A 16,362-nucleotide genomic window follows, 5' to 3' on the forward strand; every position below is an offset into this window, starting at 1 on the left:
AAGAAAGTTGCAGGTAAGGAACCATGAACCACTACTGCAGAACTGCAGTGTGACTTCAGGGAGCAGTTGGCACACTGTGCAAGGCGAGGGCTGAGGCTGGGAGGAGCCTCGGGGACGGCCTGCTGCGGGTGGCAGGGATGCTGCCATGCGATTCTGGGAAGGCTGGAGCTAAACGGCTGCAAGGCCAGCACACGGACAGTGAGGAAGGATCCTGGGGTGTGGACAGGAACTGAAGGAGAACCTAACCTAGAAGGAAGGAGAAAGCAGGGGCAAAGCCAGAAGGAGAAGCAAAGCAGGAACAGGAAGTGAAGCAGGACTGGAGGGGAAGCAGGAACAGGAAGTGAAGCAGGACTGGAGGGGAAGCAGGAACAGGAAGTAAAGTAGGACTGGAGGGGAAGCAGGAACAGGAAGTAAAGTAGGACTGGAGGGAAAGCTGGAACAGGAAATGAAGCAGGAACAGGAAGTAAAGTAGGAACAAAACCCACAGGAAGGAGCCACTGCCTCCTCCTCCTCCACCCTCCTGCCTGCTGCGTCCTCAGGCAGCAGCTGACTGGTCAGGAGTGTGGTTCCCACGTCCCAGTCCAGCACCCCAAAGCTGAGGACAGCAGGAGGGCTCTCACCTGACCACCAGACAGAAGAGCTTGCGGGCAGTCTAAAGAACCGTGCCAGTCCACACAACGCCCACCTTCCTGTTGCGGGCACATGTCCAAAGTGCGGTGGGCAGCAGCCGAGGCTTGCTGGGCACTTCGTGGGTGCCAGGTGCTGTTCTCAATGCTGGGCGTGTCTTAACTCCTTTAGTCCCTAACGGCCCACGGGCGAGGTGCTACTATCACCCCACCTTACAGAAGAAGCAGGGCTGGGGCTTAGCAAGGCCCCAGGTCACGCCAGGGTTGGGGCCGGGGTAAGGCGAGACAGTCCTGGGCACAGAACCCAGGCAGGCACTCTCTCAGGGGCCAGCCTACACTGACCACTGAGAGTGCGCCTCCTGAGTCCAACCCCTAGGCAGCTCACCCCTCAGCCCAGTCCAGACCCTGCACCGTGACCAGTATCTGTTAGATGCAGCACTCGAGTCAGGCCTTGTGACTCCAGACTCCCTGCTCATGACCACTAAGTAAGGTACCAACTACCCTGAGCCCAAGAAAGTCCAGCATGTAGAACAAAAGATGCACACAGAAGAGCTCATTTGACACAGCCATGTCCCTGGTTTGCATGTGGACTCTGCACATCAGTGAGAGCCCGGCCTACTTGTCGTCCCAGCCACGCTTCCTTCCACACCCAGCCTGCTGCAGGGGTCCACCCAGCCTGCCACCCACTCTCACTAGGGAGACCACACTGTCATTTTGCTTAGGTGTTGGGGATGTGACTTGGTGGCAGCGTGCATGCCGTGCCTGAGGCCCTGGGTGTGATCCTCCGCACTACAAAAAAATTTAAAATGTCATTTAAAAATCAGAGTGCATCTTCAAAGATGCGTTCAGTTATGCTCAGTTCCCACAACAACCCTCATCTTCATGGACAAAAGTAGGTTCCAAACTACTGACGTGTGATTGAGCAGGACCAGGAAGTGTGGGGCCTGCGGTCCCCACAGCCAGGTCCACGGTGCAGCAGCCCTGGCTGTCCACCGAAGCCCAGTTCGGAAGCGACTAATGGAGACTGGACCGTGCTGGGGGCTTCCAAACAGGCCCCGGAATTGACCTCCAGCAATCATGACTTGTTATTCACAAAAAGAGGCAATTTCCCTCTCCCTGCAAAAGTCGAATCCAGCTAAGGTGTGTTTCATCTGCTGGAACATTCAGCAGATGAGAGCCCGGAAGCAGCCTGGCTTCCAGGAAGGGGTGCCGCTGCACCCCAGGGCCCCGAAGACCCTGCGCACACGGACTCCTCCAACCAGGGGGTCTGTCGGGGTGTAAGGACCGCCCGCTGAGGTCGTTTACCACCCAGAAGGGCAGTGCTTCTTGTTCCTTCCCAGGACAGCAAATGACCTGCTGGGGCACTGCTGGCTTGGAAATAGCGGGAGGGACCTTCAGAAGGGACGAGGTCACCAGCACAGCCCACACGTCTTGAAGTCCAAGCACATGCCACACCTGAGGCAGACACAGCAAGGTCGCAGGCCTGGCACGTCCCACTCAGGAGGCCTTCCTCCAAGGTCACAATCACAGCATCTCAGAGTGTCACCCGAGGAGGGCCGCCAGGGACATTCTGCTCACACATGGGGGCTGAGGCCCAAAGAAGACAGTCAAGCGAGGATGCCAGGCAAGATGCCCACAGAGGCACCAGGCTTCAGTGTGCCAATGGGACACAAGACACAAAATACCGCACCATGCCTCTGATTGTAAACTCAAAAACAGGGGTGGTCTATGAATCTAGTCATTTGAATACTCTGTCAATTTTCTTCTTCTTTCTCTTTGCTCTAATTGTACATGATAGTAGAATGCATTTTGTCACATGGTACACAAATGGAGCTCAACTTCTCCTTCCTCTGGCTGAAGGGTACTGAGTCACACCAGTAGTGTGATCATACATGTCCATAGGGTAATAATGTGAGTCTCATTCCACCCTCCTTCCCATCACCACTGCCCCACCCACCCCTCACTCCCCTCCGCACAATCCAAAGTTCCTTCATTCTTCCCCCCACCCCACTATGGATCAGCATTTGCTTTCAGAGAAAACATTCAGCCTTTGGTGTTTTGAACTTGGCCTATTTCACTTAGCATGATATTTTCCAACTTCATCCATTTACCAGCAAATGTCATAATTTTATTCTTCTTTATGGTTGAGTAATATTCCATCGTGTATATATATACCATAGTTTCTTTATCCATTCGTCAACTGAAGGACATTCTAGGTTGGTTCCACAATCTAGCTATTGTGAATTGAGCTGCTATGAACATTGATGTGGCTGCATCACTGTAGTATGCTGATTTTAAGTCCTTTGGGTATAAACCGAGGAGTGGGATAGCTGGATCAAATGGTGGGTCCATTCCAAGTTTTCTGAGGAATCTCCATACTGCTTTCCAGAGTGGCTGCACCAATTTGCAACTCCACCAGCAATGTGTGAGTGTGCCTTTTCCCCACATCCACGCCAACACTTATTATTGCTTGTGTTCTTGATAATAGCCATTATAATTGGAGTTAGATGAAATTTTAGGGTAGTTTTAATTTGCATTTCTCTAATTACAAGCGATGATGAGCACTTTTTCATATATTTGTTGATCACCTGTATATCTTCTTCTGTGAAGTGTCTGCCCATTTCCTTAGCCCATTTATTGATTGGGTTCTTTGTATTTTGGATGTAAAGTTTTTTAAGTTCTTTATAAACTTTGGAGATGAGTGCTCTGTCTGAAATGTGTGTGGAAAAGATTATCTCCCACTCTGAAGGCTCTCTTTTCACATTATTGATTGTTTCCTGTGCTGGGAAAAACGTTTTAGTTTGAATCTATCCCATTTATTGATCCTTGCTTTTATTCTTGCACTATGGGGGTCTTGTTAAGGAAGTCTGGTCCTAAGCCAACATGATGGAGATTCGAGCCTACTTTTTCTTCTATTTTGTGAAGGGTCTCAGGTTTAATTCCTAGATCCTTGATCCATTTTGAGTTGAGTTTTGTACATGGTGAGAGATAGTGGTTTAGTTTCATTTTACTGCATATGGATTTCCAGTTTTCCCAGCACCAGTTGTTGAACAGTCTATCTTTTCTCCATTGTAAGTTTTTGGCACCTTTGTCTAGTATGAGATTACTGTACTTATGTGGGTATGACTCTGTGTCTTCTGTACTATTGATCTACCTGTCTATTTTGGTGCCAGTACCATGACGTTTTTGTTATTATTGCCCTATAGTAGAGCTTAAAGTCTGGTATTGTGATACCTCCTGCGTCACTCTTCCTGCCCAGGATTGCTTTGGCTATTCTGGGTCTCTTATTTTTCCAAATGAATTTCATGATTGATTTTTCTAGTCTATGAAGAATGCCATTGGGATTTTAATAGGAATTGCATTAAATCTGTATAATACTTTTGGTAGTATGGCCATTTTGGCAATATGAATTCTGCTATCCAAGAGCATGAGAGATTTCTCGATCTTCTAAGGCCTTCTTCAATTTCTTTTAGTGTTCTGTAGTCTTCATTGTAGAACTCTTTCACCTCTTTGGTTAGATTGATTCCCAAGTATTTTGTTTTTGTTGAGGTGATTGTGAATGGGGTAGTTTTCCTAATTTATCTTGCAGTGGATTCATTGCTTAGGTACAGAAATACATTTGATTTATGGGTATTGATTTTATATCCTGCTACTTTGCTAAATTCATTTATGAGTTCTAGAAATTTTCTGGTGGATCTTCTAAATATGTCATCAGCAAATAGTGATAGTTTGAGTCCTTCTTTTCCTATTTGTATCCCTTTTATTTCTTTCGTCTGTCTGATTGCTCTGGCTAGAGTTTCAAGGACTATATTGAATAGAAGTGGTGAAAGAGGGCGTCCTTGTCTTGTTCCAGATCTTAGAGGAAATGCTTTCAATTTTTCTCCATTTAGAATGATGTTGGTCTTGGACTTAGCATAAATAACTTTTACAATGTTGAGGTATGTTCCTAGTACCAGTAGTTTTTCTAGTGTTTTAAACATGAAGAGGTGCCATATTTTGTCAAATGCTTTCTCTGCACCTATTGAGATAATCATGATTCTTGTCTTTAAGTCTCTTGATGTGATGTATTACATTTATTGATTTCTGTATGTTGAACCAAACTTTCATTCCAGGGATGAACCCCACTTGATTGTGGTGCACTATCTCTCTAATATTTTTTTGTATCCAATTTGCCAGAATTTTATGGAGAATTTTTATGTCTATGTTCATGAGGGATATTGGTCTGAATATTCTTTCCTTGATATGTCTTTGTCTGGTTTTGGTATCAGGGTGATACTAACCTCATAGAATGAGTTTGGAAGGGTTCCTTCCTTTTCTATTTCATGGAATAATTTGAGGAGTATTCGTGTTAATTCTTCTTCAAAGGTCTTGTAGAACTCAGCTGAGAATCTGTCTGGTCCTGGATTTTTTTTGGTTGGTAGGCTTTTAATGGCGTCTTCTATTTCTTTTGGTTGAAATTGATCTGTTTAAATCGTGTATGCCCTCCTGCATCAGTTTGGATACATCATATGTCTCTAGAAATTTGTCAATGTCTTTGAGATTTCCTATATTATTTGAGTATAAATTTTCAAAATAGTTTCTAATTATCTTCTGTATTTCAGTACTGTCTGTCATGATATTTCCTTTTTCATCACAAATTTTAGTAATTTGAGTTTTTCTCTCTCTTTCTCTTCATTAGCATAGCTAAGGATTTATCAATTTTATTTATTTTTTTTCCAAAGAACCAACTTTTTGCTCTGTCAATTTTTTCAATTGTTTTTGTTTCAACTTCATTGATTTCAGCTCTGATTTTAATTATTTCCTGTTTTCTGCTGCTTTGGGTGTTGATATGTTCTTCTTTTGTAGGATTTTGAGATGTAATGTTAGATCATTTACTTGTTGACTTTTTATTCTTTTAACGAATGAGCTTGATGTAATGAACTTCTTCTTAGCACTACCTTCATGTTGTCCCAGAGATTATGATATGTTGTATTTGTGTTCTCATTGATCTCTAAGTATTTTTTTAATTCCTCCCTGATTTCTTTTGCTATCCATTCATCATTCAATAGTATGCTATTTAAGTCTCCAGGTGTTGGAGTAACTTCTATTTTTTATTTTTATCATTGATTTCTAGTTTTATTCCATTATGATTTGATAGAACGTATGGTAGTATTTCTATTTTTTTGTATTTGTTGAGAGTTGCTTTGTGGCATAACCTATGGTCTATTTGAAAGAAGGATCCATGTGTTGCTGAGAAGAAAGTATATTTGCTCAATGATGAATGAAATACTCTATACATGTCCGTTAAGTCTAAACCATTGATTGTATTATTCAGTTCTATAGTTTCTTTGTTTAGTTTTTGTTTGAAAGATCTATCCAGCAGTGAGAGAGGTGTGTTAAAGTCACCCAGTATTATTGTGTTGTGGTTGATTTGATTCTTGAAATTGAGAAGGGTTTGTTTGATGTACGTAGATGCTCCATTGTTTGTGGCATGTATATTTATGTCTTTTTGGTGTATGATTCCCTTAAGCAGTATGAGATGTCCTTCTTTGTCCCTCTGACTAACTTTGGTTTAAAGTCCACTTTGTCTGATATGAGGATGGAAACCCCTGCTCGTTTACACAGTCCTTGTGATATGTTTTTTCCCAACCTTTCACTTTCAGTCTGTGGATGTCTATTCCTAGAAGATGAGTCTCTTGAATACAGCATATTGTTTAGGTCATTAATATTTAGGGTTATTATTGAGATATGATTTGTATTCCTGGTCATTTTGAATTTATTTTTGTTTTTTTAACTTGATTTGGTTTCTCCTTTGATTGACTTTTCCTTTAGTGTATACCTCCCTTTGCTGGTTTTCATTGTTTTTTTCATTTCCTCCTTATGGAATATTTTACTGAGAATGTTCTATAGAGCCGGCTTTCCTAGTTGTGATTTATTTTAACTTTTGTTTATCATGGAAGGTTTTTATTTAATCTTCAAATCTGAAGCTTACTTTTGCTGGATATAAATTTCGTGATTGGCATCTGTTTTCTTTCAGAGCTTGATATACATTCCAGGACCTCCTGGCATTGAGGGTCTTCATTGAGAAATCTGCTGAAATACAAATTGGTTTCGCCATGTGTAATTTGATTTTTTTCTCTAGCAGTCTTTAAAATTCTATCTTTATTCTGTATGTTAGTCATGCTCATTATGATGTGCCTTGGTGTGGGTCTGCTGTAATTTTGTACATTTGAGGTCCTGTAAGCCTCTTGTAGTTGATTTTCCATTTTATTCTTTAGATTTGGGAAATTTTCTGATATTACACCATTGAAAAGACTGTACTTTCCTTTGTTTTGTATCTTCGTGCCTTCGTCTATTCCAATAAACCTTAAATTTGGTCTTTTTATGTTATCCCATGTTTCTTGGAAGTTCTCTTCATGGTTTCTTACTATCTTCTCTGTGTGATCAACTTTATTTTCAAGAGTATATATTTATCTTCATTGTCTGAGGTTCAGTACTCCACGTGGTCCAGTCTGTTGGTGATACTTTCCATTGCACTTTTAATTTGGTTTATTGTTCCCTTCATTTTGAGGATTTTTGCTTGATCCTTTTTATAATCTCTGCCTCTTTATTGAAGTGAACTCTCCTGTATTTTCTCTCCCATACCGTCCTTTATTTCGAAGATCACTCTATCTATCTACCTTCTAAACTCCTCCTCTGACATTTCTTCTCCTGTGTTGTCTGTGGATTCTATTGTTGGAACATCTTGGTTTGTTTGAGGCACTTTGTTCCCTTATTTTTTCAGGTTGTTTGGGTGTCTTCTTGTCTAGTGGTAGGATCTGAGGTAGTACAGATTCTACCCTGTGGTCTTAGAGTTCCCTGAAAGCTTCAAGTACCTCACCATTAAGGGGGAAACCGGTATTAACAATGCAAACAATAAACGGCCTTAAACCAGATGGTTCCCATTAAGGCATCTTCAGTTGTGTCACAAAAGACAGAAATGAAGTATTCAATTATAAAGAGTAAGTTTGCTAAAAGGGTTTCCATTTCAAGTGATGGACAATGAGGGAACAGAAGTAGTGTAAGATGTGATGTTTATGAGGGAGGGGAAAGAAGATAGAGGTAAAAATTTATAGTACAAGTGAGGGAGGAATTAACAGAGGTTGGCCGTTAGCATTTGAAAAGTGAGAAAGAGAATCCAGGGAGAGAGTTGAGAGAAAAAATATGTACAGATATTTTCAAAAAGAAAAACTATAAGAATACACAACGAAACTGTCATATACTATTCAGACATCCCATTCCTCAGTAAATTGATGCATGAAAAATATTTGGATTCAAAGATGGTAGAGGTGGGAGAGAGAGGGCGACAAATGAAAAAAATAATGAAGAAAGTCTCAATGGAAAATTAAATGATTGCTTCCGTTGGTTTCCAAAAATTTTCTCAGCTTCCCTTCTCCACTGATAGGTGGGGTTGTCTGAAGTTTGATGTTAGCTCTGGTCCAGCGGGTACTGGACCAGGTGGGTAGGTGAGCCGATAGCAAGATGCCTTCACACCCTCTTATGGTCTTCCCACCCATCATAGCCGGCCCCTTCCATCCCTGCACACCTCAGGACTCACTGAGCTGCAGAGAGCCCAGTTTGCTCCAGTTTCTCCAACCTCTGCTCCCCCCAGGGAACTGCCCTACTCTCTGGCTTTCCACAGCCTTACCAGACCCGGACTGGCCCACACAAACCCAGTTGCCATCTGATGGACCTGGGCTTCAGCTTCCCCAGGCCCTATCTTGTTGCAGTTCTAAGATCTCAATGCCCTTTCAACACAGAGAGACCACCAGGGATGCACTCACACGAAGGAGAACCCTGCAGAGGCAGCCAGATGGCAGCCACTGCCACGCCCAGCAGAAAGACCTCAGGTGTAACCAGACCTGCAGGCACCCCAATATATCTCCAGGCCCTGGCCAATGTCCCCAGACTGAGGCAGCTGCATCCCGAGATGGCGGGCGGCAGGGGTGGCAAACCTGCAGGCCCTGGCCAGTATCTCAAGATGGTGGCAGCCACATGTAACCAAACCTGTGGCTACTATGACAATGGAATCCAGGCAGCAGAAGGCAGCCGGCAATTCACTGGCAATCTGCAAGCAGTCTGCAGACTAACAGGGGACAGTTGGTGGGTGGACAATGGCTGATGGGTGATGGATAGGTGAAAGGCAGGTGATGGGCAGGCAAGAAGTGGGCAAACCAGCAGAGAGATCTATAGATATAGATACATAGAATGAGATAGGGAGATAGATAGATAGATAGATAGAGTATACAAGTAATAAAAAGCATAAACCAGTATCAGTGACCTACTAGAAAAATTTACCTTAGCAATTAAGTTAATGCTAATTTTTGACATCTCTTAAGATTATCCAAATGGTGGATGATAGGCAGCAGTCAGCAAGTGATCTGTGTTCAAAAGGTGGGCAATATGCTGGCAGATGGTGGGCAATCACAGTGGACAAAGAGGGGTAAACAGCAGGGGACGGGTGGGTAGTGGTGCCTGTCTCGTAGAGAAACAGTATTTCCTCTGCTTGAACCTGGAGCCACAGAGCCACAGGAATGCAGCCTCCCTCTAGTCTGCCATCTTGGATCCTGTCAATTTTACATGTGGAGCAGGCAGTGAAAGGAGAGACATAGCGTCTGCTGTTCACTGTTCAGGTGGAGCCTGGCATCTCCCTCCGCCCCTGCACTGTCCCCAGCCCACCCCTTGTACTGGAGCCATGGGGCGCCAGTGTCCAGGGTTCAGGAATCTACATTTCTAATGAGCTCCTAGGTGATGCCAACCCAGAAACCCCACTTCAAGCACCACCAACAGAAAAGAAGCAGAGCCAAGAGATTGACCTGGACACAACCCACTCTAGGCTCCCAGCAGCAGGAACCAGCAAGCCCTCCTTCTCCCACTCCCGAGTGGGCTCTGTCCCCAGCACAGACCCCTTCCCAAGGACACTTTCCTCGTCATCTCACGTCACCCACTCCCCACTTCATTTCCCATCTTCCCCACACTGCTCGGGACTGGTATCCTTCCCTCCTGGCTGAAAAAGCCCACCCTGTGTTCATTTGCAAGACCTCTGGCACCACCAGCTGCAGAGCTCCAGGAACATGAAGCCTCTCTGACCACAGAGTCAAATTCCAGAATCATGAAAAGTCCAGCTCAAGTGACCTCGCCCAGAATTTACTGGTGAGGCTGCAAGCTACCCTGGTTCCCCAGCAGAGCCCAGAAGCACAGGGGCACAGCCCCTCCCACCAATGCCTCCCGACCACAGCCACGCCTCATTGCTGCGGGTCTTTATCACTCTCCTGAAGAGTGCTGCGTGGGGTTTGCTGACCTGGTCACTTGTATCCCACGCTGGACTTGAAGTCCAGTTAGGCAGGATAGCTGTTTGACTTGGGCAGACCTCCAGCCCAGCACAGCCCAGAGCAGCTGTTGATACAAATACACGTGTGCTGAGTGAGTGTGGCCTTCACCTGGGGCCCTGTCCCTGCTGAGGACGTCCTCCTGAGGCACTCTGCCATCCAGGAATACACAGACGAGGTGATGCTGCCGATGCTACTCACACCCAGGGACCGCAGGAGTGCAAAGGTGCAGCCCAGCTGGCCCTGCCTGCACCCTGCCTGGCGTCCCCAGGATCTGCTGCCCGGACACGCCTGGACCCCGCCCAAGCAGTGCTCTGCTGGGTGCTCTCTATGCCAAGCGGTGCTCTCTATGCTGGGTGCTCTCTATGCCGAGCGGTGCTCTCTATGCTGGGTGCTCTCTATGCTGGGTGCTTTCTATGCCAAGCAGCGCTCTCTATGCCGAGCAGTGCTCTCTATGCTGAGCAGTGCTCTCTATGCTTGCCCCCTCCAAGGGCAAGCGGGTGAGCCAAGTGGCAGGCTGGGCCCCTCCAGCCCGGCGGCAGAGTCAGAGGCTGCACCTCCCAGGGCTCCCCACGCTCAGTTCTCAGGAGTGCTAGAGGGAGCACTCCCGGTGCTGTTCAGACAGACCCCCTATTAACACAGCGCCACAGGTCATCGTCACTGCCAGGAGGACCAACAAGTCCCTCGCCATCTGCCGCCATGCGGCCTGTCACGGTGTGTGCTGTCACTGACACAGACTGAACACGCCTCTCTCCAGTGTCAGAATTCACTGAGTGACATGCATCCACGAGCTACACCACTTTCAGGAGCGGCAGTCCACTCAACACCCGGGGTCACCTGGCAGTCGAGAATGGCAACCACAAGCTTTCAATCCTGTCTTAATTTCTAGTATCTCCAACACTCAAGTCACACCTCGCACTTTACCCAACGAGGTAGACAGACAGATGGTGTGTTCTGTAAATACGTATGACAGAAAGGCTAAGAGGACTTAGGGCAGTCACCGGGTTCAGAAGGCTGAACCGAGAGTGGAGGCAGACAGAACCAGAACTGGCCGGGACGTGCTCGGGACATGGAGCTGTCGAAGCACAGAACTCACAGCAGGCCAGGGTCCCAACAGACAGCAGCCACACACGGCCAGCTTGAGGTGAGACTTGCAGGGTGGTCACAAGCATGAACACTGCTCTGCTAGAGCCTGGGGACAGATACTCAGGGGTCTAGGCAAGGCTCGTGACAAGTGACCAGGTGATAGGACCAGGGTGCTCTTGTGTCCAGGTTGAGGTGCTCCTCCCTTTACGGGTCCCGAGTGAGAGGGCTGATTCATTTGGTTATCTGCCATGTTTGACGTTCTCATGGGCCTAGTTTTGCTGATGCATTCTATGCACACATATCCATGTGCTTCTGATTAATTCAAAAAGTTCACAGGTGGTCATTTACATTGATATAATTAAATTATCAGCGTATAACTTCTGGTGCTGCCGGGCAGATGGTGGTTGTTTACTTGTACAAAGAAAGTATAAAGTCATTCCACCTTGGTACTTAAAACTTGAACTGGAGTAGTTCATGGCAAAATACTACTTTATACCATGGAGTCACTAGGGCAGGCACAGCCTGAGAACTGCTGTCCTACACACCATGGAGTCACTCAGGGCTGGCACAGCCTGAGAGTTGCTGTTCTGCACACCATGGAGTCACTCAGGGCAGGCACAGCCTGAGAGCTGCTGTCCTACATACCATGGAGTCACTCAGGGCAGGCACAGCCTGAGAGCTGCTGTCCTGCACACCATGGAGTCACTCAGGGCAGCCACAGCCTGAGAGCTGCTGTTCTGCACACCATGGAGTCACTAGGGCAGGCACAGCCTGAGAGCTGCTGTCCTGCACACCATGGAGTCACTCAGGGCAGCCACAGCTTGAGAGCTGCTGTTCTGTACACCATGGAGTCACTAGGGCAGGCACAGCCTGAGAGCTGCTGTCCTACATACCATGGAGTCACTCAGGGCAGGCACAGCCTGAGAGCTGCTGTTCTACACCATGGAGTCACTCAGGGCAGGTGAGCCTGAGAGCTGCTGTTCTGCACACCATGCAGTCACTAGGGCAGGCAAGCCTGCTGTCTACTCAGTTGGTATGCGTACCTACCTGACTACCTCACCAAAGTTTACAGTTGTTTTGTTCAGGTCAGCATCTCAGCAGGGCTCACAGTCTGACTGCTCTCTCTTTAGTCTCCTTTCTTTCCTGCAGATGGTAACTTCCATCAGGAATGTGCAGAAAGGGAAGCAAGCGGGATTTCAAGGGCGCCATCTGGTGGGGGACTTGAGGGCACTGCTGTTCCTCCTCTGCTGACAGGTCCCAGAGACCCTGGAACCCTGCTTAGATTAGCAAAGACCCTGATGCCATCTATAGCCAGGATGTGTGAAAACTGTCTTGCAATGTGCCAATGGGTTCAGGGCATTTTCACAAGGCTCCCCAGTGGAAGGCAGATACCACCCCAGGAGGCAGAGATGAACACCGTGTGTCCCCAGGAGGAGGCCTGGCACTGCCCAGTGGCCCTGGCTTGGCTGGTGGCCTAGGTCATGCTGGTGTTGCTAGGAGTTGCTCACTTTCTTCACAGACCCACAGTGGGACGCAGTCGTGTCGACAGAAAGTGAAGGCGTTCTGGGTAAGAGGACACAACCCGCGCAGAGCCAGAGCCTGAGAGGCAGGCTGAGTGTGGCCACGTGCAGGAAGCACGGTCCACAAACAGGTGCAGGAGGAGCTGGCCCAGCTGCGCCTCCTGGAGAACCTCTGGTGTCGCTCACCACCTACAGCAATGCTCGGTTTAGACCTGTTTCTATTTAGGAGTAACCAGATGTCCAGAGAAGGGGCAGCATGACTTCTCCACCTCTGCCGCCACCCTTGGTCACCCCACACTTGGCCGCCGCTTCCCCACCTCTTGCTCCTCAGCTGCACTCCCTTGCCTTGGCCTCGGCCAGCTTCAGCTATCATCTGACACCCCGAGTCCTCCAACAACCCTCAGAAGGCCCGCCTCCTTGCCTCCCAGCTCTGCGGAGCCCCCTTACTCTGGCCTTCACCCGGCACCCGCTGGCCCACACCTTCCGAGGCTGCAGCACTGCCTAGCTGGCCAGGCCAGCCCCGTCTCCAGGCTTCCCAGCACGCTCCAGGTGACGGACCTTTCCTCTTCAATCACCATCCACCGGGGCGCGAGGACCAGTCCTCTGTTCACCTCCCCAGTCATGCGCCCCAGACCTTTGGCTTGGGAGCAGCTGCATTCTCCACGTGCTCTGACTGAGAGTGCATCTGAGGCCCCCTCTCCCATGGTCCCATCTGGCACTCTGAGAGACAGGGTCAATTGAGGAGCAAAGGTGGATCGTGGGGTCCCCGCTGGCAACAGTGGGAAGGGCTCGCCATCCCTGGGCCTGAAGGGGCAAGAGAAGCAGGATTCTCAGAGGTCAGAGAAGCCGGTCCCTCGTGGTGGGAACTGCAAGTGAAAAACCACACGAGACCCAGTTGTGACACAGCCCACCGCCCCACCATGATACCTGCAGCAGAGGGCGCAAAAAGACCAAGGTGGACCTGGACGCAGCCTGTCCCACCCTTGGAAGAGCCATCAGTAGAGGACAGAGCCCCTGGCCGAAAGAGGCAAGCACCACCTGTCACGTCACCGGCCAGCACATGTCTGTGCAGGCACAGGGGCAGCCCCAGGGAGGCAGACTTGAAATCTACAACTGCTGCTCAGCTGGGAAAGCTTGCGCCATCCAGTCACAACACTCCTTGGTAAAGGAATCCAAGTCGGTGTGCTGCGGTGACACCTGGGCACATCCACAGCAGCCCAGTTATGGAACCAGCCCTGCATCCACCAACAAAGAACGGGCGAAGGAAAAGTAGTGTGGACACAGGAGAGTCTTCCTCAAAATCCTGTATCTGCAGGAAAATGGATGGACTGGAGGGTGATCGCATTAAGCAAAATTAGCCAGACTCATCAAGACAAGTACCACATGTTTTCTCTCCTGTGTGGAATCTAAACAAAGACCACCTGAAGGCAGAAAGGACCGCTGGGAGGGAAGGGCCGGGAGTGGGCTAAGAGAGGGAGGGCAGGTCTGAGCGACACTACAGCATCTAGAAGGCCCAGCTTTAAGCAGAGAAGTCATGAGACACACAAAGGAGCATGAGAGCAGGACCAGGTCGGGACAGAAGCCGTGCAGATGCCCGACGTGAACAAAAGCTTGTGATAACAATGAAGGGTTTTTACCGATAACACTTAAAGTGATCAGTTCACATTGTTCTGCACAATAATAACCACAGGTAACAGTGTTAGTAGAACAATTTATTAATGGCCATACAACAAAATACCTCCCCAAATCTTTCCAGAAATGATACAACAGAAGGTTGAGTATTTCTTTTTGCTTCTGGGAACTTTTAAAATGTAAACACAAGGTATTCAAAAAAATGATTAAAAAGTGAATCTGCGAATGTATTTTTAAAACTCTGATTCCAGTTAGGGACAGGAGGCTTAGGCATGTGAATGTGTCCTCTGATTGAAGACTTGAACATCCAAAGTACAGATCAGAGAGCAGGTACACAATCCCCGGAACCACCTCTGAGCCTCCCCCTGGAGACACCACCACAGCAGGAGGAGGGAGGTTGAGGCTGCCCAAGGGGCGTGGTGCACGAGGGGAGAGGGGCCACGCAGGCTCAGGACGCCCACACGCCGCAGGCAGAAGCACCTCCCGGCCAGGCACATCTCCAGCCTCCTCGCAGTGGAGTGTCTGCCGCAGCAGCCACCCCGAGACCAGCACACGCAGCAGAGTCAGAACCCCAAGGCACTCGAGCCCGGGCTGGACCGCCGTCCAGCGTGTGCGTGTGAGTAGGTGAGACCGGATGCTCCGACCACCGGGCATTCCCACTCGCTGTTCAGAATCAGTTCATCTGCCTCAGCTCAGAACAGCACCACGGGACAGTCGCGGGCTCATCTGTCACAGGAGCAGGGAGCTGCCCACACGCTGGGCATCCTTCACCTGCTCAGGACTGGCTCCTACCTCAATTGCTGTCCATTCACCAGCTAGGACATCTCACTAAAAACATTAATAAGAAAAATGTTTAAGCATCATAGGTTCTTATCAACTTTGGAAATTAACTTGGAGAGGTCCACAGACTGTTAGGTACTTAAGAGCACTTAAGGCCAGGCAAAGTGATGCACACCTGCAACCCCAGCGACTCAGGAGGCTGAGGCAGGAGGACTGCAAGTTCAAGACCTGCCTCAGCAACTTAGCAACACCCTGTCTCAAAATAAAAAGGGCTGGGGATGTTGCTCAGTGGTAAAGTGCCCCTGGTGCTTTGCAGTAGGGGGAATAAAAAAACTTTAAGTGATTTGTACAACAGCTTACATTTATAAGAATTTCTCAACGTCTAGGAATGATCTCTTTGAGTTTGGAGAGTGGCTAAATCTTAGTCACGTCTCTATCTTACATTCAGACACTATCGATGCAGACAGGGAAGCACAAACCTTTCTTTTAATGAACAAAGAAGAGACCACTGTCTTTACAATGCAGTTAACTAGCAATTTATTACCTAGAGTATTGGAACAGGTAGAAATGAGTTAACTACAACAATCCAGACTTTTCTGGAGGGTAGCAGGCACATTCACTCCCTAAGTCAAGATCAAAGAAGGCACCTGAAAGGCAGGAGGGCCATGCAGCCAGCATTTGCTGTGGTGACAGCAACTCAGTGCTCAGCTGTGTAAAGATGGCCCCAAATCATGACGCTTCCTATTTCCTTCACATGGGAATATTTAGTATATAAAAATGGGGTAAATGAAGATGTTAATATATTAAGCATTTAAAATTACAGATATCTTACAAAACAACTCTGTGATGATAAAAATTATTTCTGTAAACAGGACATAAACACACACGGTACAAAAAGCCTCTTAGTTAATACACGTTAGCTGGGAGAAGCGGGGGAAGGCAGTCTCAGACCTGCACCTAACGCTTCGTGACAGAGTGATCCTAATCAGCCTGACGTGCGTGCTCCTTACTGAGCACCGTAAGAACTGGAATAATTTTCCACCATCCCTGTTTCGAGGCCACTGAAGCAGCCTCGCACTGTGGGCTGTGCGGTGTGCTGTCTGGGCTGCATCATGCCCCGGGCGCGGGTGTCAGCACGCGACGTCCCACTGTGCCTGTCCCCTGGCTTCACCAGGAAAAGGCCAGTACCCAGCGCGACACAGGGTCTGGGAATCACTCAGCAGAGAGGAGGCGGACTTGCTGCGGACACGCTCAGTCTCCAAGGGTGAAGAGCTCCTGGGCTGTGGTTGCTATGACAGTGCTGTTGCTAGGATAATTCCCAGGATCACAAGCAAGACAATTACACAAATAAGAATAAACATCATTTTCTGC

The 16,362-nt window shown here is 47.9% G+C and overlaps 1 protein-coding gene across 3 annotated transcripts in view; it reads right to left on the minus strand.

Annotated features, from left to right (window-relative positions):
• Positions 1 to 16,362, minus strand: part of Stx2 (syntaxin 2) — a 60,411-nt gene that overhangs the window by 16,107 nt on the left and 27,942 nt on the right. Inside the window, exon 11 of one of the 3 annotated variants that reach the window (XM_047560691.1) lies at positions 14,193 to 16,358. The exons of 1 other annotated variant lie outside the window; for it this stretch is intronic. Coding sequence is in view for 1 of the 2 variants with exons in the window: in XM_047560693.1 (XP_047416649.1) it covers positions 16,281 to 16,358 (78 nt within the window). In the remaining variant the exon portion in view is untranslated. Of the gene's footprint in view, positions 1 to 14,192; positions 16,359 to 16,362 lie in introns of those variants that run through there. One more of the 3 variants, XM_047560693.1, reaches the window with a different exon arrangement.

Source organism: Sciurus carolinensis, chromosome 8, assembly GCF_902686445.1.
Source record: "Sciurus carolinensis chromosome 8, mSciCar1.2, whole genome shotgun sequence".
Taxonomy (NCBI): Eukaryota; Metazoa; Chordata; class Mammalia; order Rodentia; family Sciuridae; genus Sciurus; species Sciurus carolinensis.